General features: G+C 37.5%; 1 protein-coding gene across 1 annotated transcript in view; it reads right to left on the reverse strand.

Annotated features, from left to right (window-relative positions):
* Positions 1–25,552, reverse strand: part of Col4a6 (collagen type IV alpha 6 chain) — a 274,344-nt gene that overhangs the window by 131,321 nt on the left and 117,471 nt on the right. The window contains exon 3 of the mRNA XM_090326871.1: positions 18,208–18,288. Within this exon, the coding sequence (XP_090182997.1) occupies positions 18,208–18,288 (81 nt within the window). The remainder of the gene's footprint in view (positions 1–18,207; positions 18,289–25,552) is intronic.

Below are 25,552 nucleotides of genomic sequence, written 5' to 3' on the forward strand. Positions count from 1 at the left end.
AAATTGAGGCTCTTGGGGATTAGTCAGGGTTACACATATAGCATGAGGTAATCAAACTAGAATGTAAAATCAAAGTTTAATGCCAAAATTTTGTTCTTATCACCATGCTAAGTAATGGCTTACTAGTGAATGAAAGTAAGGTTAGCAAGGGCCAATAAATTAAGCTTCCATAAGTATTATAGACCTTCAATGAAAATCAAAGCCATCATGTGAGAAAGAATTTTGTCAGGGAAACTGTATAGACCAGGAGGATAGTGATGGCTAGGGATACTTAAGCCATTAATTTCTTGAGGGACCAAGAAGAGGGCAGAAAGTAGAAAAATGAAACAGAGGAGCTCAAATTTTCCCCTTTGTTGTACCCTTAAATAAACATAATAATTCTATGCTGCCATCAGAAAAAATGACAATACCCCATTGGTAAGGAATATGAAAGACTTGGAAAAAAATCATATTAAGTGAAGTAAGCTAGACCCAAAGGAACATCAGCTCAAAGGTTTCCCTTATTTGTAATAATTAGAAGACATCTAGGATTCTCCTAGCAGAGGACCACAATAGCTCAAAAGCTATGTACATATGGTCATACAGGATGAGACTAAACAAAATCAACTCTAGGATATGGAAACAAGATTTTTATCTTTGTGATTGTTGTTCTTAATGTTCTATGTAAAGTTAATTTTTTTCTCCTTTTTTCTCCCTTAATTTTTATCTCAGGTTGTTACTGTATCTATCTATATATCTATAGATATATTCTATATATATTCTATAAATATGTATTCTGTATATTTATTTGTTTATTTGAAATAGGGAATAGAAAGGGAAAAACAAGATGATTGGGAGGGCGTGGAGGGATGGAAAGTGGGAGAAAAACATGAGAAGGGGTATCAATGTTCAAGAAGTAATATACCCACTCCCTGACAAATGTAACTGTAACTCCTCCATACATTACCCTGACAACAAAATACAATAAAAATAAATAAATAAAAAAGGGATAATGAATCACAGTATAGATGAAAGACCACTAGAGAGGTAGAAGGAGATGTGTGAGTTTGGAAGTCAGTAAGATTGCTTTTGAATTCAACTCCATCACTTACTTCCTGTAGGACTTTGGCAAGTCATTTAGTTTCTGTACAACTTAATTGCCTCATCTGCAAAATGGGGTTTAAAATAATACCACTATGAAAACTAAAACGAGACAGGGTTTTGAAATGTTCTGGAATTAGTTGTATAACCTTGTGAATATCCTAAAAATTATGAAATAGCTCTCTTTCAAGAGGTGAACTTTATGGCCTGATACTTATCTCCCATTAAAAAATTGAGAATATGTATATTTCCTAGCACAATGTCCGAAATGGTACAGCTATATATATAGTAACAATTGTTAGCATCTTTGGTGTCATCTTTATCATTTTATGATCATGATGATGGTGATAAGAATGATAACAATGATCATCTATAACTCTGACAGGAAAACATGTCTGTATGAATGCTTTATTCAAAGAGGAGATAAGCAGGCATTGTCTGGCTATGTTCAGATCACAGATGAAATTGTTAGGCTAAGAGCAAACTTGGCATCTACAGGAGGCTCAAGAGACTCAAGCACCTGGGTCAGCTTTCTGGAATGAAATATAATTTTACCCTTGGGATCTATCTACACTTCTTTCAGGAGCCTTGGTTTTATGGGTTTAAATGAATGTTGTGGGAAATCTTTGACAAATAAAAGTATAAGTACCAAAAGTACCACCAGCCCTAGCCAGTTGGACAGTCATGGTTGCCTTAATATCACTTGTGTGTTTGTTAAGTGCCTATTGAAAGGCTTAAAAACAAAGCTGTCCTTTTAGAAAAGAAGTTTTGAAAATTTAGAAGTGAGATTGAATTTAGGAGGACTTTAACTGGATTGCCAAGTTGACTTAAATTAACAAGTGGATTTGAAACCTCTATTAACATAATCCTTTTGTTCTTTTGGTTTGTTTGAGGTCCTGGGCCTTGAAAATGCTAGGCAAATGCTCTACCACTCATTGAGCTGCATCCCCAGTCCCAATGTAATTCCTTTTGAATTCAGTGGTTTGGGTTTTGTGGATTAACGTTTTCTCTTTGCCTGTTTATGTAAGGCAGACTCAACTTTTTCCATCCCATAATTTACCTAGTAGCTGAACTATCTGCAAAACAAGTTGAGTAGTGTGCACATGGAATGCAATGCAGGTTTGCAGGACTGTCAGACTAGAAACATATGGGTTTTATGTGACATTCTAAGTCAGAGTCCAAGCTGTAGATATTTTGCTAGTGTTGGTAATAAGGGTAGAATGAAAAAGCTATTCATCATGCAGTGCCAGAGTTGACCGTAGTTGATGGCATGAGCATTATAAAAGATAGACATTCTGATTTTAAATGAAAAAAAAAGAAACTTGGTTCAAAGAACTTCTTAGGTTATTACCTCATTTTCACTCAAAATGCTGCCAAATTATGTTATTAGAATGGCCAGCAACACTTAAGGGATGTTTTGAATGTTCACAAATTTTCTAATAAAATTTGGGTATTGTGCTTTTTCTAATGGCCATCTCTTAAGGGATTGTATTCTCAGGCTAATATAAATGACACTTGAAAATTTGTACAGATGGTGGTAAGGAACTGATCAGTGTATGAAGCTGCTCAGAGTTCACGATGATTGAAAATGAAGTTAATCCAGTACTGTAAAGAAAAGTGAATTTATGTTGCTCACCTTGTCAAACGCAACAGATAAGCTTTGTTCATGTTAACATTTGGCCACAATCCAACTTCTCCCCCATACCTAGGAGAGGAGGTATTGTGATGATTAATGGGTTAGAATTGCTACTCCCTCCTTTTTATGGGCCTACCGTTTATGAAAAGGGGAGTTAAAATGGCTAGGGTATGACTCCTTTCTGGATTCCTATTCCCAGGGGCTTCTATTCACCCCCCCCTACCTCACCAGCAGTAAAGCTCTTTATAATGGATTTTGCCTCTCAGAAGCTTATAGTCTCATGCCTTTATCAGCTATTCCTGCCCGTAGCAAAGTGGTTTTTGGATATATATATATAGATAGATAGATAGATAGATAGATAGATAGATAGATAGATATAGATATATATAGATATATAGATCCCCCCACATGCACACATACATGTACATACTAGCTCTGTACCAAGAAGGAGAACCTTGTTCTCAAAGGTGTTCCTGGCTAACACAGAAGAGTAGTAGTAACAGTAGCCATAACATTGATGCCAATAGTAGCAAGGATGATTATTGTTCAGTGTATGCTAAGCGGCTTACACACATAATCTCAATTTTCACACTAAATATTAATGTATGTATCCATTTACGCAACGAAGTAAATCAGCCCAAGTCCTTTTCCTCTTGGAGCAAGGTATACACCAACAAACTTGGTATATCAAGACAGAAGAATCAATGGAAGGGTATCTTTCCATTGATTGAAATTGAGTAGCAAAGTTAATTTTTTAAAGAGGAAGTGAAAAGTCATTCCAAATGCTGATGACAGATTAAGACAAAGAACTGAGAAATTGGAATTACGTCACTAGTGCTCTTTATCAGAAAAGAGTAGAAGGAATGAAAGCCTGATCAAGGGCGGTGCTGGTCTAGGTGACAGGTGGGTGTGGTGGGGCAGCAAGTCCAGCAGGTCAGGGGATCAGAGCCACCCTTGGTCACTTCTGTTTGTCTTGTCTTCCAGAGCCCCTTATCTCAGGCCCTTACCCTGAAGTGTCACCTGGAGCTCTGGTGGGCAGAGAGGCAGCACTGCAGGGCTGGCTTTGTGGGAACAGGTTCTTTCTGCAGACTCCTTGAGAAGGGGGATTTCTTGGGGAATGTGATGAGGAGAGACCATGCTGATTCCAGAGTGAGATCAGGTTCCCTCAGCAAGCTGGGAGGCCCTGTGGGTCCTGAACTATTTTTTTTGCCAGTCCTGGGCCTTGAACTCATGGCCTGAGCACTATCCTTGGGTTTTCCTCAAAGCTAGCACTCTACCACTTGAGGCCCAGCACCACTTCTGCTTTTTCTATGTATGTGGTACTGAGGAATTGAACCTGGGTCTTTGTGCATGGTAGGCAAACACTCTACCACTAGGCCAAACTCCCAGCCTGGGTCCTGAACTTTTATAATTCCACTTTAAATCAGGGAGGAAAGGACCTAATCCATCAATTAATGGAATGGGGTGAGGCTGAGGCTATAGGCTTCCAGTTTTCAATAGTTCATGCTTGGACTTGATTTAAAAGTTAAAACCCAGGGAGAAGTTAACTTCTTATTCTGGAGATGTAACTGAAGCCCCCACCCCACCCCTTCTACTCTCTAGTTCTGATAATGAATTTTCTTAGGTCAGCTTCTTGTCATATGCCTCAAAAAACTAGCCTGTGTTAGGCACTGTGGGATTCTGTAACTTCTCACTTCTAGCATCCCTTTGCTTTTCTCTATGTCTTTATGGTATCTTTGTGATTTGGAGAGTACTATTACTACCTACACAAATATACAAGCTTAGATAGACATTTTAGTTCATGGAGTGTCTGGATAGCTTTTTAGAATAACAAATGTTGGTCCATATATGCATGGACTTTTCTTTTCATGTATACTCAGTTAATAATTCTTCAACTGAATTGTAAAGGCAATACTTAACCCCTGGCTCCCTTCCCTCCCTGAGCTTTGTGAAGCTTAAGGCTCTGTTCTTATAGCAAAGGGGCCCTGTCTGGGGAGCCTGTTTAGGCCTGTCTCTTCCTTTGTTTGCTTTCTTTGTGTCTCTCTCTGGGGAAACCTGGCTGCTGAACCTGGTTACCCTTCATTCCTTTCTGGGCCCCATAGCATGTTTCTCTACAGCTCCTTCCTTTGCTCATTGCTTTATTGGCATTCCCCCAGCACCATGTGAAGGGGGCAGTAATCACTGACTTGTGTCAGCTCTGTGAGGGAACCCAAGTAAAGCAACGGAATGCCAAGTCACTAAAATTACTTGAACTAGCAAAGACATGTACAGGGACAAAGACCTTCATTTCTTTGGTATGGCTGATAACTAAACATATATATTAATCTCTTTGTGGGCTGAGGGCATAGACATTTTTTTCTGTTTTCCAAAGTTAAAAAGTAAAATAGGTTTATAAACTGAGGATAAAAGATGTACAAGGTGCCACTGCAAAGCTAGTACCAATTATGAGTCTGTCATGGTCACAGCAGGATAAAGGCACAATACTAAGGAGTTAGGCAGATTCTTTCACCAACTAAGTTTTAAAATCTCTCATATTAAATGATGATTTTCTCCTCTCATGATCTTCTAACTTTACTTTGCACTCAAAACTCCTAGAAAATTTTTGTAAAGTAGGAAACAAGTTGGTCTTTCTCTCTGCAGGAGATCTTAGTGTCCCACAGAGAAAAGTATCTCACAGAGATACCTCCATAATTAAGGTAGCCACTTGGGTGATATGGATTTTGCTTGGTTTTAGGATGAAGAAGTGCAACTAGTAGGAATTAACCAATGGCGGTATCAGGGATTTTTTTGTGTGATTGTTTTGCTAGTCCTGGGTCTTGAACTCAAGGCCTGGGTACTATCCTTTGGCTTTCTTAAGGCCAGCGCTCTACCACTTGAGCCACTTCTGGCTTTTTCTATGTATGTGGTACTGAGGACTCAAACCAAGGACCTCATGAATTTTAGACAAGCATTCTACCACTAGTTCACACTCCAGGCCCAGAGACACCAGTTCTGAAAGAGCTACAGGAACATGAGGGAAAGTAACTATTGCCATTTTCCAGCAAATTAAAAATAATATAAATTGAAAGTAACCCTTATCATGAAATTACTAGTGTAGGGGTGTGTGTGTGTGTGTGTGTGTGTGTGTGTGTGTGTGTGTGTGTGTATGTGCGGTGAAACAGAATCATTTTGAAATACAGCATTTGTGTAGCAGAAACTTTCCATTCTGTTTACTAGGGATTTTGGACTTGCTACATTACCTCTAAAAGCAGGAAAGTATTTGCCTATTGGGTAGTTTCTTACATCAATTCACAGTAACCCCAATGCAAATTAGTCTCTGTAAATGAATATTTTTGTCATATTTTGAAGTTTGATCAATTATTCTAGGTCTTACCAATTTCTCCTTTTGAGAAGAAGTTTAATCTGGTGCAGTGATAGAGATAGGCTCCATGACTGTCTCTGTCTCTATTTTTGTTTCTGTCCCTCTGTCTCAGTCTTCCTCTCTCTCTGTCTCAGTCTCTCTGTCTGTCTGTCTGTCTGTCTGTCTGTCTGTCTGTCTGTCTCTCTCTCTCTCTCTCTCTCTCTCTCTGTCTGTCTCTCTGTCTCTGTCTCTGTCTCTCTCTCTCTGTAGTCTCCATAAGAAGAGGTTTGGCACTTGTAATATGTTTGAATTGCCCACAGTGTCTGCCCCAATAATTAGCTTCCCCATATCTTTCTTCAATGTTTGTCTAGCAGGTTTTAACCTACCATAACACAATGAGAAAAATGAAATAAAGAACATAGTCTAAGACCTCTTCTCTGTGGATTGTTAAATAGAGCTGGTCATTAAATTATTGGCTATGTGCCACATCTGTTAAAATAAAAGACTTTTTGAAAAGATGACAGTGAAGCAAATTTCTGCAAAGCAACACACATTTTCCCATTGACTTCTACTAGCATGTAAGGGAGATGCTGTGCAATTAATTTTGTTAAACATTCTTGGAAGACTTCCATTAATCTAAGATTTTTTTCAAAGTCCATACCAAATGATTTCTCTGACACATACCTGGTAATTTTACCTCCCCACTTTTCTAACTACACTGTGGAGGACTTCCATATAATTACACAAAGGGACAGACCTGCCATAGAGCTGTAAAAATAGATGTGTTCCTTATAAAATGTGTCAGCATAGCTGAAAGCTAGATATTTCTTGAGCATGGAGTGCATTTCTTTAACCCTTAAAAGACAGAAATACTAAAATATTAAAACATACTTGAGATGGGCCGGGAGTTTGGCCTAGTGGTAGAGTGCTTGCCAAGCATGCATGAAGACCGGGGTTCGATTCCTCGGTACCACATACATAGAAAAAAGCTGGAAGGCTCAAGTGGTAGAGCTCTAGCCTTGAGAAAGTCCAAGGACATGAGCAAAAATGAACGTTATAGAATTACTACTCTCTGAAGAAGAAGCAAGACCATTGGTTCATTGTTATCTGGCCTATGTGTTAGAATATTTTCTCCACTTCAAGTATTTGTCAATTCAGAATAATCCAACCACAGTGAGAAACTCAGGGAGCCGAGGTGATTATGACCATGGGTTTAAGAGTCCATTTGATGTGGTAGGAAGAACATTGAGCAGGAGAATAGTTGGTTCAGATTCACAGCAATAGCACTTGTAGAGACCTTAGGAAAGTTTTCTGAAAATTTCTTCTAAGTTTTTTTTTTTAAATATCTAAAGTGAGCTGTTGTGGATATGGCTCAAGTGGTAGAATATTTCTCCAAGTGAAATACCTTATGTTCAATTTCTAATATCACAAAATAAAGTGAGGAAAAAAGTATTCATACATATGTTCAAATAATGTGATTTGTCACTCAGAAGCTAGACCCATTCTCTCAGACTTGTGGTGGTAAGTTTTGAAGGGAGCCAGTTGTGGGGCTTGAATTAGGGCCTGGGCACTGTCCCTAAGCTATTCAGCTCAAGGCTAGTACTCTACCACTTTGAGCCACAGCGCTATTTCCGGTTTTCTGGTGGTTAATTTGTACATAAAATTCTCACAGACTTTAATGCCCAGGCTGGCTTTGAATCATGATCCTCAGATCTCAACCTCGTGAGTAGCTTGTATGACTGGCATGAGCCACTAGCACCTGGCTCCGGTGGTAAATTTTCAAAGTGCTTTCGATGTTTCACTTCTCACAACTCAGGAGAGCTTCTTCTCTATTCTGTGAGAAATTTATCTGAGTAAGGCTCTAAAGTTGGTTGTATGACTCTTCTGCAGAGAAACAATGAGTGCTCTGATAATATTTATTTTTGTATTAGTACCACTCATTTATTTCTGTGTATTGGTCCTATTTATTTTAAGTGTAAGGTAGGCCAGTCGTGTCTTAGTGTCTTTGGTTGCATATTATTTCCAGTTAAAGAAAAAAAATCTGAACCTGAGGATATAGCTCAATAGCCTAGCGCCTAGCCTATGCTATCTCTCCAACCCTCAACTTCTAGATTCTTCCAAGATGTACTCAATATAGATATAAATACAAGTCATATCAAGGTATACAACCAAATCAAAAAATAAATACAAGTTCTAATATTTTCTTGTATATTCAATAAATTGACTTGCATACCTCATTCCACCCAACCCTGTATCATTATGGAGGCCACTGGTTCTGGCTAGAATAGAGGGTGGAAAGAAGGAAGGAGGGGGCGAGAAGGAAGGAAGAAAAAGAAAGACAAATTTAGGCATGCTTCCACAGTATGTGTTATATATTTATATAGATAATTATTTAAATCATAAGCCCTGCTCTAAACAAAAATGTGTATTATGTAAGCATATATATATACATTATAAAATACATATCATATATAATAGTTATGTGTGTGTATAAAATGAATCACAAAACAAATAGAAAATTTGCAAGGATGCCAATAAAGGTGAAATGTATAGCATCTTCTATGTCTTGCTAATTATGGTGGTTTCATTGTTTATAGCTAATATTTCAATACACAGGATATATTTAGGGCATGATCTTTTATTGTTGAGAATGGAGCTAAATCCATATTTCATATAACTTTATTATGGAATTACTTTTTTGCAGATGTCCTGTCAGATATAATTAGGTTGCCATTGTATTTTATCTTATAATGAGTCTGATTAAAGCAGTCTAGAGGTATAAATGTCAGTTCTACCATTTTCATACTTACATTGTTAGCATTATCCTCAGTACATGACTTGTTTGTAGAGCTATTTTTTGTGTGTCAATCCAAGGGCTGAACTGAGGCCGAGGGCACTATCCCTGAGCTATTTTGCTCAAGGCTAGCACTCTACAATTTGAGTCACAACTCTACTTCTGACTTTTTGCTGGCTAATTGGGCATAAGAGTCTCCAAGACTTTCCTACCAGGGATGGCTTCAAACCATGTTCCTCATATCTTAGCCTCCTAGTAGCTAGGATTCTAGTCATGAGCTACCAGTACCCCATTTGTAGAGAGTTCTTTAGCCATTCATCCCTTTTATCAGGGCCTATGTAGTTACAGAATAAAATCCTCAAATACATTTAACTGGGTCCAAGAAAATAGCGACATCTATGGTATATATGTATGTATGTATGTGAGAAGAAAGTGAGGTCACAATTCCTTACAGAGAATATACAACAGAAAAGCCAATGATCAACCTACCATGTAAGGTCGCCAGTGACTATATATAAATATATGTATATTTATCACATATTGAAAGGCTCTAACTGTAAAAAATAAGTGATGTATTAGTTAATGCAGCACTTGCTGTACTACTTTCAAACACATTACATAAATTAAATCATTTTATCCAAATCAAATTTCTTTTCTTTTGTGGTGCTATGGAGTGAACCTATGGCCATAAACAAACTACCACTGCACTATGCTATCTCTCCAACCCTCAACTTCTAGATTCTTCCAAGATGTACTCAATATAGATATAAATACAAGTCCTATCAAGGTATACAACCAAATCAAAAAATAAATACAAGTTCTAATATTTTCTTGTATATTCAATAAATTGACTTGCATATCTCATTCCACCCAACCCTGTATCATTATGGAGGCCACTGGTTCTGGCTCTGAGAGTTAGAATTTCTGGATCATTGGGATACTTTAATAATGTACACTACAGAAACTCTTTCCTGATACTTTAATGCTGAAATTTAATACCTCCTGATACATGACAACAAACAAACAGGAACTGGAGCCAAAGACTGGTGATCAAGGAAATAATCTCAGACAATTGAAACCAGAGGAATCTGGGTGTGATATCCATGACATGGAAAAAAAGAATGAGAAAATGCAGGGGTAAGAAGTCTAGAGGGAGAACGGAAGACACTAGCACCTAGGCAGGAAAGAACATGGAGAATAAAATGAAGGAAATGTTTGGCAAGGGACAAAGAGGGCAGTCTCTAGGAGAGGAGAATTTGTCACACATTGACCTGTAAAATTCTCATCCATGTCTTGATAACTAATGTCTCTGGCATATTGATGAGCAAAGCCACCACAAGGAAAATTGAGACGCTCCTGTTTGTTTGTTATTTGTTTATTTGCCAATCCAAGGGCTTGAACTCAGGGCCTGGACACTGTCCTTGGGCTTTCTTCAGGCTAACACTCTACCACTTGAGCCACAGTGCCACTTCTGGCTCTTTCTATATACATGGTTCCGTGGAATCAAATCCAGGGCTTTATGCATGCTAGGTAAGCACTCTACCATTAGGCCACACCCCAATTTCCTGTTTTAAGCACACAATTCATACCTCCTCTCTAAATATGCAGTGTGAGCCTGTCTCTTTTCATCAGATTGCAATATGGAATTTATTCAAGAAATGCAAGAGCAGCACAGCGTTCAACCTAAAGCTAGAACTGTAAGCAGAAAAATTCTTATGTAAGGTGCAGAAGGTAGTGTGGTATTCTGGTGAAGAGGAAATCCCTGAAACATTCTTCAAATTATACAACTTTAGGGTCAGGAGACTCCAGCAGTAACTGTAAAAGGAACCTTTGTTATTTATGCTGAGTCAGTTGTCTAGTACTACTAAGAAGGCAGGACTTTGGCAAAGACTGCCCTCCATATCTCACTGCAAAGCTAGCAACTATAATAAGATAATCCAGGGGTAAGGAATCATCTGGGTATAGTAATATATCTAAATTAGATTTTTTAAGAGTTTCTAGGTCTTTTGAAGTCATACAGTTTCAAACTCTCATTTTATTTATGGGTAAACTGAGATCTTGAGAGTAAAGTACTGGTTGGCACAGGAATGATATTGAGGGCTCTGAACAACTAAAGCCATGCTCTTGATTCTGCACCTGAACATTTATCTCCTCTCTCAGCTCTTTGGCTTCTCCTCAGGAGAAGCTTTCCTCTCCACTGTGGAAAATATACTCCATAAATCCTTTAATGTTCCCATAGGGTCAGCTATGAACATGGGCTGAGGAATGAATGCACCTTTGCACAGACACTAATTTTTTTAACAACGTCATCAATTCTCGAGGACCTAAATTATCATATTTGAATATGCAAGGAAGGACCCTTGATTTTCTTTCTGTCCCCTCCCCTACTGCCACCCAATGGCTACTTCTTTGCTTAGACTGCTATATTTCAACTTTCCCCACCAAGAAAAGGAACAAGAAATACAAGATTATTAACTTTGTACAAGGCTAGGTAGCTTTATGTAAAAAGACAAAAAGTTTGGTAAAGAAGGGAAAGCTAGGGGTTGGTTACCTTTAAATCACCAATACCATCACTTTGGAGGAGGAGCAAACCAGTAAAACAAGTCTCTGGCCAAGTGTCTTCTATTCAAAGACGTAGACTAAGTGATCAGGCCAAAAAAGGCCAATGTATGGTGCTCGGAGTTTGGCCAAACTTTTGTGCCTAGCCTGCACAAAGACCCAGGTGTGATTCCTTGGTACCACATACATAGAAAAAGTTGGAAGTAGTGCTGCCTTGTGAATGCCCAAGGACAGTGCCCAGGCCTTGAATTCAAAGCCCAGGACTGGCAGAAAAAGGCCAGTATATAAACACAAAGGAGGTAAAAAGAGCAGAATCCCAAAGCAAACTCTAGGAGGAACAGTGACAACTCATAGGATCTAAAGAAGATAAGAAAAATGTGCCAATACTTTATGTCAGAAGCACTGACAAGAGTTGCACAGGCTTCACAGTGACCTGACAGCTAACCTAAGTTTTGGAGAACAGAGTCAGAACCATATCCACTAGAAGACAGCTCAGTCTATCTCTTTCATGATAGAGACTACCGTCGCTGCTAAGACTAAGACCCAATGTACAATCTGTCTTTTAGTCATTCACAAGAAAATGGAGAACTTACAGTGAATAGTTTACTGTAACATATGAAGAATGATACTAATTAGATAATGTCAGTCTAGCCTATCATGGAAAGCTTCATGATGTAAGGTTTATGTGCAACTTTTTCATATATTTTTATTATAATTAATAGAAGGGTTACATTATTTCACAAATATTGATACCCTTTCTCATGTCACGGTACCCATTTCCCTCCCCCTCCCCCCGCACAACTTGGTATCCCCCTTCCCTCTCCTATTTCAAATAACCAAGTAAGCATATATAAAATATATCAGATAACAAGGTGAAATATTGTAACAATATGAGATAACCAAGGGACAGCAAAAGAGATGAGAGATAACATAGTACATTAATGACAACAATCACTCATTATATGGCTTTTGTTTCTATATCCTGGAGGTCCTATCATTTAGCGTCATACTATATGGCCTTATGTATCTAGGTTTTGCTCTATTGAAATCTCTGCTAGGAGAACCCAAGGTTTCTACTGATTATGACATATGAGGGAAACCATTGAGCCTATGTTCCTTTGAGTGTGGCTTACTTCACTTAATATGGTTTTTCTAAGCAGTTTTAAAGGATGAATGAACAAAAGCATGTTAACCTAAGAAAAGAGCTGATAGCACACAGAACAAGTAGCATGTATAAGACTTGCAACACATCAAAAAGAATAGCAAGTTTTAAGAACTGTAAATAGGTATAAGTCTATGGTCTAGAGAGGTTTTCTGTCTTGCTTTGTTTTCTAGTGGTGAAAGGCAATGCTGAAGAGGTAAGTCAAGGGGTAACATATATAATACTCTTATATAAAAGTATAAAATATGTGATATATAAATATATAATATTATATAAAACATTTGTTATTATATCACTGGTGGCTGAAATATCTCAGGTGCATGAAACTACCAAGTTATGAGGACAGAGCACTAGAGATTCTCCATCAAAGTAGAAAAGACCTCAGAGGGAATACTATTAGGAAAGCCAAGGTCACAGAGAGTTTTTTGGGGGGGAAAGGGTGTCTTGTATAGCAAGGAAGTTAAGGAAGATAGAGATTTTAAAAGTTCATTGGATTTGGCAACAATTTCTTCCCCAATTTCTTCTGCTCCCTTCTACTCACTTCTCCTTCCTTCTTCTTCCATTTTTTCCTCCACTACACTTCCCTCCCTGTTCGTTTTCCCCACTGAGTTATCCAGTGTCAGCAGTGAGGGCATCTCACAGAAGGTTAGGAGTAAATAGGCAATAAAGACAGAAAATAGGCATGTAAGCAAAAGCCAAACTTCCCAAAGAAGCCATGTGCAATTTAAGCCTTCATTCTGGAATAGAAGATAAGACCATTACTGTGTGGTAGTGGTTGATTCGGACAGGAATATGTAGGAGAGTATACAGTGTGGAGAGAAAGAAATACACAGCAATCAGCTAATTCAAGAGAAATTGGAAAGATCTCTTGGTAGCCATGGCATCAGTCAGCTGATATAAGGAACAGCAGCTGTGTGCAGGAGGAGAATAAATTGATAGATTAGTGGTTAATACATCTGGGCTTGGGAATATATGGGAAGCACATTTTGTGGCAGGGAAGCAGCAGGATGCAGACATAAGATAAGGAATTAAGATACCAGCACTCAGTTTCACAGGAAACTCTAGTCTCATAAACTCTCAAGCTATGATTTGGCTTTTCAAATCATAAAATGAGATAAACAGCCCTAACCTAGAGAATGATTCAAAGATTTCCCGTTGTTTTATTATAATACTATTGGAGTATGTGTGTAAATACTTCCTTAGATTCTATGGATAATGAGGCATTTCCCATGAATATAAACTCCAGATGGTTGTTAAAACCATCTGGGAAAATTCTAAAATAATATTGAAGCATACTAGGCAAGTAACATCCGTTTCTTGACGTATGACATAGAGACAATATACAACCTCAAGAGAAAGTACACTACTATGTCTTGAAAAGTGCAAAACCATCCATCCAACATTATTAGGCAAGGGCTTTTACCAGGCAGGTCATGCATTGGAGAAATCAGTTTGAGACAGCTTCAGCCAAAATGAGTTGGACTGCAGTTTATAGGAGTGCTAGGTGTTGTTTAAATGTCCTAGTCAGTTCAAGAGGTCTTTGGCAAAGGAAAAGTACACATTGCCCAGCAAGTAATGTGCTTGATGTCTCCCTTAGGGAGGAGGCTAGCCTGCCAAGGGGTATAGCATTGCTCAGGAGTGACCAAATCTTCCATTTCCCTCCTAGCTCAAGAGGAACAGCTTGAAATTCAAATGGGGCCCTCGGCTCAGCTAAGGGAAACAGTCTCAAATCTTTCTGACATCTGCACAAAAGGGGTACGGAAGGATTGTTCTGAAGGGTCAACAGTGCTGGGGCAAGTTTAAACAGTCCTGTTTTGGTCCTGAGAACATAAGATGGAAGGGTGGCAGATTACATGAGACCGGGTGGCCTTTGCAGCATAAAGCTCCTTATCTATTTAGAAATAGGACATTCTTTCTCTTGATGCATAAAATACAGCCTGATATGGTCCAATAACATTGATAAATGTTCTCAGAAACTTTAGTCTGCACACATAAACTTTAGGAACATGTTTAATTGTGTGGCCTTTGTATCTTTTAAGTACTGAAGAAAAAAATAACCTGTGCATTGATAATTCTATTTCATCCATTGCCCACTGTTTCCACCAGTTACCTATTTGCAAAATGGTAGCCAGAATTTGGGGGACCGAAAAAGGGCTCATCATGGAGTAAAACTATTCTTCTGTCTTTTCAAAAATAAAAAAAAATAAACTCAGTTAAAAAATGAAGTCACTGGCTGGGTTCAGTGTCTCACGCCTGTAATCCTAGCTACTCAGGAGGAGGCTGAGAGGTTCAAAGCCAGCCCGGGCACAAAAAGACCTGAGAGTCTTATCTCCAATTAACCTCTAGAAAAACAGGAAGCAGATATTGGCTCAAGGGTAGGACAACACTCAGGCCCAGGGGTAGGGCGATAGCCTTGAGCTGAAGAGCTCAGGGACAGCACTCGGGCTGACATCAAGCCCTATGTCCCCCCACAAAAAAATAAAGTCGGCCGGGAGTTTGGCCTAGTGGTTAAAGTGCTTGCCTAGCATGCACGAAGACCTGGGTTCTATTCCTCCGTACCACATACATAGAAAAAAAAGGCCGGAAGTGGTGCTGAGGCTCAAGTGGTAGAGCTCTAACCTTGAGAAAGTCCAAGGACAGTGCTCAGGCCCTGAGCTGAAGCCCAGGACTGGCAAAAAAAAAAACCAAAGTCACTGGGCCATGAGTTTAACCTAGCAGCAGAGTCCTTGCCTGGCATGCATGAAGACCTGGGTTCAATTCCTTAGTTACCACATACAAGTGGTGCAGTGTCTCAAGTGGTAGAACTCTAGCCTTGTAAAAGCCCAAGTACAGTGCTCAGGCCCTGAGTTCAAGCCCCAGGACTGGCAAAAAAATATGAAGTCACTTTAGGCATGTTTGCTTGGTCTATGGCTGATGTAGTTTTGTCATTTATATATCATATACACAATAATATGGTAATTATGTATAATTATTACATATAATTATTATATAATTATTTTATATATTAAATATATAATTTTCCCTTGTTAAAATTTGCTAGTCTAGGGCTTCTCAGTTCCGTGATACTTGGATCTGTATTGCAATATGTCACTCCAATAAGAGATTAGAAGGTGTTCACTTTTGTTGAGCCTCAACTCTCACATGGTTCTACTTGGGTAGCTTGTACTTGCTAATGTTTGTGGAGATAAAATCAGTAAGAATCATCTCCTAAGAAAGTGGTCAGATGATATGTTGAAGAAATTTACAGCAGAAACAGAAACTTCTAACCAATATGCAAAAATGTGCTTATCTCACATTTAACCAGGGAATGATGATAATTACCACTTACATTAGCAAAAAAATATCAAGAGCTGGCAGTTATGTAAAATATGGGTAACTCAGGTACAATGTTCATGGTTGTGAGGTAATTTGTCAGTACTTTTGGAAGTTAAAATTAAGTACCTAGTAATTTGAATTGTTAGCTGTGTGGGGATGAGCACAGGTAGCCCAGTCCAATATTTCCATTTTAGCATTGTCAGTTTATAAATAGCAAAGGTTCAGAAGCAATCTAAGTGCCCATCACAAGAGAAATGGCTGAATTACACTTTGAGGCAGAAGAAAAGCTTTTAAGGACAAACTGAGAGAAATGGGTCCATAATATACAATATAATCACATATACATACACACAGAAACAGACACACACATACACAGTGATCTATTTTAGTTATCAAACTGGAAAAGGGAATGAAGGGGGTGATATCAAGCACAATGTGTTATATTCAGGAACTGCTTTGTTCAGTGGCAACCCTTTTGTACAAACCACTAAAAGATACTCAAATGTATGTTAGAAAACCAGAAAAGGAAGGCATTTTTATAAATGTGTATACAAATCTCTGATTATGCACAAAGTCAACTAATAGTATTATGCATGCAAATAGTTCTTTGTAAATTAATATATTCTAATAAAAAGAGAAAAAAATAGTCAAGTCAAAAGTAGTCTGTGAGAGGCCGGGAGTTTGGCCTAGTGGTAGAGTGCTTGTCTAGCATGCACGAAGACCTAGGTTCGATTCCTTGGTACCACATACATAGAAAAAAGCTGGAACTGGTGCTGAGGCTCAAGTGGTAGAGTGCTAATCCTTGAGAAAGTCCAAGAACAGGGCTCAGGCCCTGAGCTCAAGCCCAGGACTGGCAAAAAAAAAAGTATCCTGTGAATTTTACAGACTAAATGACTTACCTCCTTGCTCTCAGATATCATTCATCTGTTTATTGAGATAATCATAAGATGATTGTGAAGTCTTAGTAAGAGTAATAAAAATTTCATCATCATCCAGAAAAAGAAAGACAATGGTGGTGCTGAGAGAGCATGAGGAGAGGGGGACTTTTGCTTTGTCTGTTTTGTCTCCATGTTGTTTAAAAATACATGAATTATTTTTTCTGTTTTTTCCTAGTTGTAGAGCAGGGAGGCAGGCAGGACCTACAGTGAATATGGGTTCATTGGATGGCAGCAGTGGCCAAGTGATGTAAACAGGTGAGGAATCAAAGGATTCAGTTAATAGCCAGGAATCTGCCATCAATTTGTGACTGTAGGAAATCATTTTCTTTTGTAGTCTGTGCCTTCTGTCCAATCAGTAAGTAAGATGAGAAGTCTACCAAAATGCTTTCCATTTCTGATACTTTATGATTCTCTAAGTCTATGCCTTTAATATATAATGAGTCTGATCCATTTTGATGAAGAGATGGCTTTTTATTCTCTTCTTTCAAATTCTGGCATGGTTTGACATTTCACTTTACAGTGAATAGAAGATCATGAAAGAGAAGGTGTAGCAGTCACTGTATTCCCCATTTGGCTATGTTTTTGAGAGTCTGGTTAACCTATTTCTGCTACTATCTTCATTTCACAGTATAAGACCTTCAGCTGGTTAGAATGTGATGAGACTATGGATACAATATTGGACGTTAGAAGATCTAAATTTTACAGGGGTAGTTATAAATTCTGAAATTATACCTATACATACAGATTTTTAATAGACTGAATCCCCTTGAATATGTTTTGTAGGCTATAGTAAAGAATCAGACTTAGCAGTGAAAATCAGAGATATCAACTATCTATATGCTATGTATACACAGAGATTGGTGGATGTGTTGTGTTAATTTATAACACAGTCTGAACTGTACATTGTTAATGCAGGATAATATAATGCTATGTCACAATATCTTAAAACATAACTTGTTTTTTGGACTTTATGCTGTTTCCTTGATTCTATCTCAAATAAGCACAGTGATTTGAGGTAGGTCACATACTAGTTTTTAGATAACAAAAATGGATCACCTGTTCAATTGTTATCTACAGAAGTAGGGAGAAATCAAATGGATATAAATGATTAGGGAAAATTTGCACACAATTTATTATTATATTCTGCTCCTTCACACTAATTGGCTTTTGGAAATATTCCAGTGACACTGTGGAGAAACCCTGGCATTAAGTCAACAAAAGAAACCTCTTCTGAACCTTCAGAGATTTTGACCAGGCTAGTTCTGCCTATCATTAAGTAACAAAACTCCTTCCAGCTGGCGCTCAACACTTTGCTTATTCCATGAGGTCATATGAATAAATTTTAAGCAGTTGAATTCTAGAGAAAAAATCCAGATAACTTACTCTTGCTCCTTTCTCAGGAGAGCATTTACAGCCCCCACTGCAGTCTTGTCCCTCACATGGCTTTCCATAGGACCTCTCTCCCTGTTTAAAAAAAAAGGAAAAGCATTAGTCAAATCTAACCTTTAGCCACAATCTTCTTAGCTAAATAAATTTCAAATAGCCTAATGATTTCATCCAATGGTGTCATTATATATAAGAAATAAAATGTCATTCTAAGGTAGCCTCCAAATAGCCAGTTTGATAGCTGATTTGGGAACTGTGATTTACATACTGCCTCATTGGTAGAAATTCCAGTCACAAAAAACAAGAAAAAAATCTTTCCATGGGTGTTATAAAAGCAGGTGCTCAGTCTACTCAGAGAAGGAGCATTAGTAGCAGAGGACTTGGAAGAAAATCAAGGGATCGAAATACAGTGACAGAATAAAATGGCTACCCTATATTCTGCTTCTATAGCCTCAAGCTTCTTTTCCAGGACACCAAACCTTATCATGGCACACCTGTGCATAATGATTCAGATTCAAATTCCTCAGCTGGCATAATATAGTATATCATTAGAAATTTCCACTTTCATTTTATCTTTTTTTCTGCTTGATGCTGCTGCTGCTGCTGCTGGCTGAGTTTCTTCAATGCCACTTGATGTATGGGCCACCCTGTTCAACCTCACCTTCTCCCTGTCTTACTCCATCAAGCCAATTCCTGTTAAGAGATCTCTATTTTGGCTGTTTTTTTTTTATTTTCCTGTAATGTTCTTCCCCAAGGTCTCAGTTCAATAATCCATTCACTGGCTATTCTGCCTAAGGTGGTCTCTAGTTCTTTCTAATTGTATGTTTACTTTTCATTAATAGACATTCTGTCTTCTCATATTAGAATGAAATCTTTATTTAAGTGAGGATTCATATTTCTTGTCCAATATCACATCTCAAACACTTAAAATAGTATATGGTATGCAAATAAAGTTGAAAACACTTAAAATAGTATATGGTATGCAAATAAAGTTGAAAACCCATCAGAATATAGCCATTATTTGAATAATCATAATCTTAAGCCCTGTGTGTTATCATTTTCAAAGTCCTCTAACAAAACCCCAATACAAGGACTCCACACTGAGGAACACTGCCATTCTGACCTCATTACCACCTTGGGAAAAAAGGTAAAAATAAATTCTAGCTTATATCTGTAACAAAAAGTTCATCTCTAAGTTGGATTTAGTATCATCAAACTTCTTGTTTAATGTTGGCCATTTTTTTCCAATAGGAAAAGCATAAATAGGCAGCCTTACACTTAATCATTCTTGACTCTGTGTACTGTGTACCTTCCCCTAATTCTCAGGAAGCACTGTGGATTTCTCAGATGGTCTCTTATCTCTTTACACATTGTCACAATACTTTATCACAACACCTCAATAATAAGGTAGTGATGACAGAGTTGTGACAAAATATTGCTATTTTAGATTCCAAACACCTTTCTGATATGAGATATTTTGTCGATCTTGTGTGTTTTTGACATGCGAAGTGTTATTGTACACTTTCTAGTTTGCTCTCCATTTTACAGTATATAGGACAGGCAAGGCTTTCACAAGGTTGAGATCAAGAGGTGGTCTGGGAAGAGGAAGCTGACGGCTGGCAGAAAATAGACAAAAGATGGAGCAACATTAATAAATTTCCCTGTTTGCTGTCACTTTGTCTGATAATGAGTATGATATTCCTTTGGGTTATAGGTAACTTATTCCTCCACAAATTTCTATATTTTAAGCACTCTTCAATGAGCATGTATAATTAGTAGAAAGAAAAAAATAATACATGCTATTAAATGAAAAAAATCCCCTTTGTGTGTAAGGATTGAACAATTCTTGTCAAAGATGACATGGCATATATTTGTAGCTTGAGCTGATTTCCAAATGATGCCTTTTCAGGTATTCCATAAAGAAGAGAAACAAAAAGGGAAGGAGGAAGACAAGCAAAGAGAGAAATAAAAAGAAGAGAAGAGAAGAGATGAATAAGCATGATTAGAGTGGAAATTTGATCTAATACAAATCAAAAGTTTCTACTTTCTAGTATGGGGTTAAGAGGCCAGGGGCTGTATGAGTTAGGAAGAAAAATCTCCCAGTGACAGGAGCTAACTAAAAATATAAAGAGAAGAAACTAAAGTTTCTAAGTAACTCGTCAGAAAAATAAGACAGACAACTTCCAGCTGACAGATAGAAATTCATCTCTGTCCTCTGTCACAGAGGAAAGTAACCAGAGAAGTTCCATTGGTCATCAGGAAACTTCCTGTAGCACTAGCCAGGGCAGTTTTCCCAGGAGTCTCCAATTACAGTGAGATGAGTTGGGGAGAGGAGTAGCTTTCAGGAAACATGATCAGATCAGGCTGTAGGGAAGGCCCATTGAGCTACATCAAGTCACTTCAATAATTCCTACCTTTGAATGTGGTCCTTTTCCTCTCAAAATCTAGCCTTCCATTCATCCATAGAAAATGGCGCCTGGTGTGGCCTTGTGACATCCCCTATTACATTGGTTTTTAACTCAATCAGATAAATATTTTTATTGCAATTATTTATTATTCTTGCCATCGTGAAAAGAATGTCATAGGAATATATTATGTAAAAGATGTAAACAATAACTTAAAGGCACACATAATTCCTTAGTTATATTGCAAAAAAACCAAAGAAGTTATTCATAATTAAGATATATATATATTTCTGTGTTCAAGTTTATCCATAGTTATATATAATGACCATAAAAGATATACGATAATGCTAAGCAAAATGAACTCCCAAGATATGGAAACAAGAGCTTTATCTTTGTGGTTATTTTTAATGTACAATGTGAAGTTATTTCTTTTTTCATTTTGTCCCCTATGGTTTATCCCCTATCGTCACTGTATTTGATTTTGTTACCCTGGGTATTGCATATATGTTTATGTGAGTTGGGGAAGAGAAGCAAAACAACAAAATGGTGAAACAAAGGACAAAGTGTGAACCAATGCAACAGTAGTACTCTCAAGACAATTTATTGGAAATGAACTTTACAACTGGAGGGGAGATTAGGGGGAAGGGATAGTGGGACAAAAGCAAGGGAGGGGTAACAATGTTCAACAAAAAATGTATTCACTGCCTTAGGTAACCCCTCTGTACATCACCTTTACAATAAAATAAAATTAAAAATAAGTTTATCCATGGATATGTTAGAAGCTGAAATTCAATAACTTTAGTCAAGGCTAGTAGATGTATGCGGAGAAACATCATGGAAAGACAGTCAGCTGACAGAGAATAACAGACAGTGGCAGCTCAAGTATCAGCAATGTCCATTTTCTACTATTAAACTACAGTGATTCTCTGAAATCACTGGAAATAACGCATGGTAATATTACAGAAGAAAATTGTTGTCTTCCTCTGCTTTACTAGGTAGTCAGTAACTTATTAATAAAACAATGAAAAAGTTATTTCAATTTGTAAGTTGTAGATATGTTCTAAACTAACAGAATCATAAATAGAGTTACCACTTCCATGAATGTCTACATGTTTATAAATAAATCTACCACATTTGTCCTTCATTTAGAAGTGTATAGAACATCAAAGATTTGGGGTCCTTACTATATGTAGTCTCACAATTTTCAAATACCTCCTAAGGGAATAATAATTCTGTTAAGAATCACTAGTTTATTGCCGGGCACCAGTGGCTCATACCTGTAATCGTGGCTACTCAGGAGACTGCCATATGAGGATTTCAGTTCAAAGCCATTCCAGGCAGGAATGTGTGTGAGACTTTACTGTCCAAGTTAGTCTATACAGATTAAAATTACAGTTCTACATTCCAATTGGGTGAATTTAGGCAAGTGACTATCATCCTTACTGTTCCCATCTGTAAAATAGGGATGGATAGAAGATCTACAGTTTACAATATTACCCCCCATTGTTTTGTGTATGTTATCTTCATATATGATCTTATAACTACTCTGAAAGCAGTAAAGGGAGAATTTTAATATGGTCATTTTCCAGATTAATAAATCTGAGTTTTAGAGAGTTGGTATCATTTGTTAAGTTGGTACCATTTTTAAGGAACCAAAACCAGGGGTTTCTCTTTTTAGTGCACAGCTACACATTTTATGCTCTCCATTCCCTACTGATGGCTTTAGGGTACAGAAATCTAGATAGACCTCTTTGGCTGTATCAAACCTGTTCTTGAGGTCACATTCAGCTATTGTGATATGTGCCTAGCTAAGTAGTTCATTTTTTTATCTCACTGAACTATCCCAACCACACTGTGAGGTAGACAATATCATCACCATCATTTCACGGATGAGGAAACATATGCAGGACATGTTAAACGTATGCCTGCTAAAGGAGACTCAGGTTTCAAACCCAGGTTTGATTCTCTTGAAGGTAGATCTACTTCAGCATCATCCTAATTTCTGAACTTTGTGTTAATAGCATTGATAATCTGACTTGATGTTGACTGATTCTAAAATAATATCTGTTCATTGAAATAAAAGCAAATGTACACATGAAACCAAGTTGGGTCCTGGGACACATTTAATATTCATTGGCCTTTGAAGAAGAAATACATATGAGTTTATGAATTGAAGACTGTAAGCAGAGAAGGAAGTAATCTGTGTGGGCTGGCTTCCTACCAGGTGAGACTTGTCAACTGCACTTTATTTTAAGGAAGAAGCTGACACCAGGCATTTCATCCTAACATATGCTCAACTGTGCTAGCACCAAAAACAAACATGGATAGAGTCTGTAAGTAGGAAAGAAAAAAGCATGCTGGATTTCACTTGAAAAGTGCTAGGCAGCTAGGATGAGGTAGGGCCTGAGGGATATTCATTTGCCTAGTCTGAACCTAAATTCAGCAAGCAATACAAATCAAATGTTCAGAACAGTGATTTTTTGTTTGATTTTTTTTTTGCCAGTGCCTGGGATTGTACTCAGAACCTGAGCACTATCCGTGGCTTTTTCAAGACTAGAGCTCTACCACTTGAGCCACAGCATCACTTCTGGCTTTTTTTCTATGTATGTGATACAAGGAATCAAACCCAGGTCCTTGTGCAAGCTAGGCAAGCACTCTAGCATTAGGTCAAATTCCTGGTCTGACAACAGTGGACTTAAAATAGATGCCACCCTGACAGTTTTAGTAGGTAGCTGTGAAAGAGTAGTGTATGGGAACAGATGAGAGATACTTGGCTTTAAAGCTGGAATTGGCTTGAGAATCAGAGGTCTGACAGTTTGCATGTACTTAGAGTGGTTAGATTCAGCAAATACAAATAAAGGATACCCAGGAATTTGAATTTCAGAATTCAAATTGTTTAGTATTTTCCATGTTCTATTTGGGACATACATATACTTAAAATGTATTCAGTATTTTTCTGAAATTCAAATTTAATTGTATTTCTTTTATTTTAGCTATATTTCAGTCACTCTTATTTATTGGTATTTTAATATGCTATCCAAAGTAGAAGGAAAAGCAAGATTGATAACTAGTAAGATTACATTCATTCATTTATTCAATAAATGTTTATTGAAAAGGGAAAAGGCCCCCTGGACTTTCAATGAACTAACACCAATCTTCTTCAAACTATTCAATGAAATAAAAAGGGAAGGAATATGGCTAAACTCATTCTATGAAACCAGTATTACTCTGGAACCAAAACTGGATTAAAAAATAAAAATGGAAAATTATAGAACCATTTTTGATGAACATAGACAAATTTTCAATAAAATAATTGTAAGTGGAATACAGCACATTAAAAAGCTAATTGAACAAATTGCTTTTCTTCTAGTTGTGCAAGGATGGTTGATATAACATGTGCCAATCAGTAAATGTAATACAGTATTAAACAGAGTAAAGGACAAAATTCACATGATGATCATCCCAATAGATGGAGAAAATATCTTATAAAATTCAACTTTTGGGGCTGGTTAAAATGCTTGCCTAGCATGTATGAAGACCCGGGTCCGATTCCTCAGTACCACATACATAGATCAAAAGCCTGAAGTGGTGCTGAGGCTCAAGTGGTAGAGCTCTAGCCTTGAGAAAGTCCAAGGACAGTGCTCAGGCCCTGAGCTCAAGCCCAGGACTGGCAAAACAAAAATTCCATTTCCTTTCATCATAAAAGACTGAAGAAGCTAGGAATAGCAGGAATGTACCTCAACCTAATAAATTAAACATGGTACTAAGTGGGGGAGGGATTGAAGCCATTTCTTTTGAAGTCATAAGTAGTAAGACAAGTTTGTTCACTATTTCCACTCTTATTTTGTATAATTTTTGACAGAAATAAAAGGAACATAAATAAGAATAACTCATATTTCCCTACTTGTATAAAATATGAGGCTATATTTTCAAGGTCCATCAACAAAAACCCTAAGTCTGATAAATATTTTTGGCAAAGTAGCAGGGTACAAAATCAACATAGAAAAAATTCATTTTTGGGGGGGAAGGCAATACTAGTATTTGAACTCGAGTCTTCATACTTTCTTAGGCAGGCACAATAGCCCTTAAGATATGCCTTTAGCCCCTGCCCCAAATCAATATCTTTTCTATATATCAACCATTAATGTGCTAACAAACAAACCAGGAAAACAATCTCATTCACAATAACCTGAAAAATACCTAAGAATAAACTTAACTAAAAAGGTGAAAGATTTCTGTAATGAAAATTAGAAAACTCTGAAGAAAAGAATTAAAGAATACAACACAATAACGACCTACCATATTCATGGAGAAGCATAATTAATATGGTAAAAATGCTATACTATTGAAAGCAATCTACAGAGTCAATGCAATTAATCTCACTAAAAGTCAGTCCCCAGATTTAAACAAAAATATAAAATAGGTCCGGGAGTTTTGCCTAGTGGCATAGTTCTTGCCTAGCATGCATGAAGGCCCGGGTTCGATTCCTCAGTACCACATACATAGAAAAATGCCGAAATGGTGCTGAGGTTCAAGTGGTAGATCTCTAGTCTTGAGAAAGTCCAAGGACAGTGCTCAGGCCCTGAGCTCAAGCCCAGGAATGGCAAAAAAAATTCAACTTCCTTTCATCGTAAAAGACTGAAGAAGCTAGGAATAGCAGGAATGTACCTCAACCTAATAAAGTATCATGGTAGTAGGAGGAAAAGTGGGAGAAAAGCATGGGAGGGGTATCAATGTTCAAGAAGTAATGTACCCACTGATGAATTTAAAAATAACCCCTTTATACAGCACCCTGACCAAACATTACAATACAATACAATATGGAAAAAAATAGTATCATGCTAAAACTAACAATTTTCTCATCCCAAACCCACTTCACTTGTTTGAAGGCAAGCTTTAAGGCACATTGGCTATATATAAAGTACCTATGGGAAAAA

Source organism: Megascapheus bottae, chromosome X (genome assembly GCF_031878675.1).
Source record: "Megascapheus bottae isolate mThoBot1 chromosome X, mThoBot2.hap1, whole genome shotgun sequence".
NCBI lineage: Eukaryota > Metazoa > Chordata > Mammalia > Rodentia > Geomyidae > Megascapheus > Megascapheus bottae.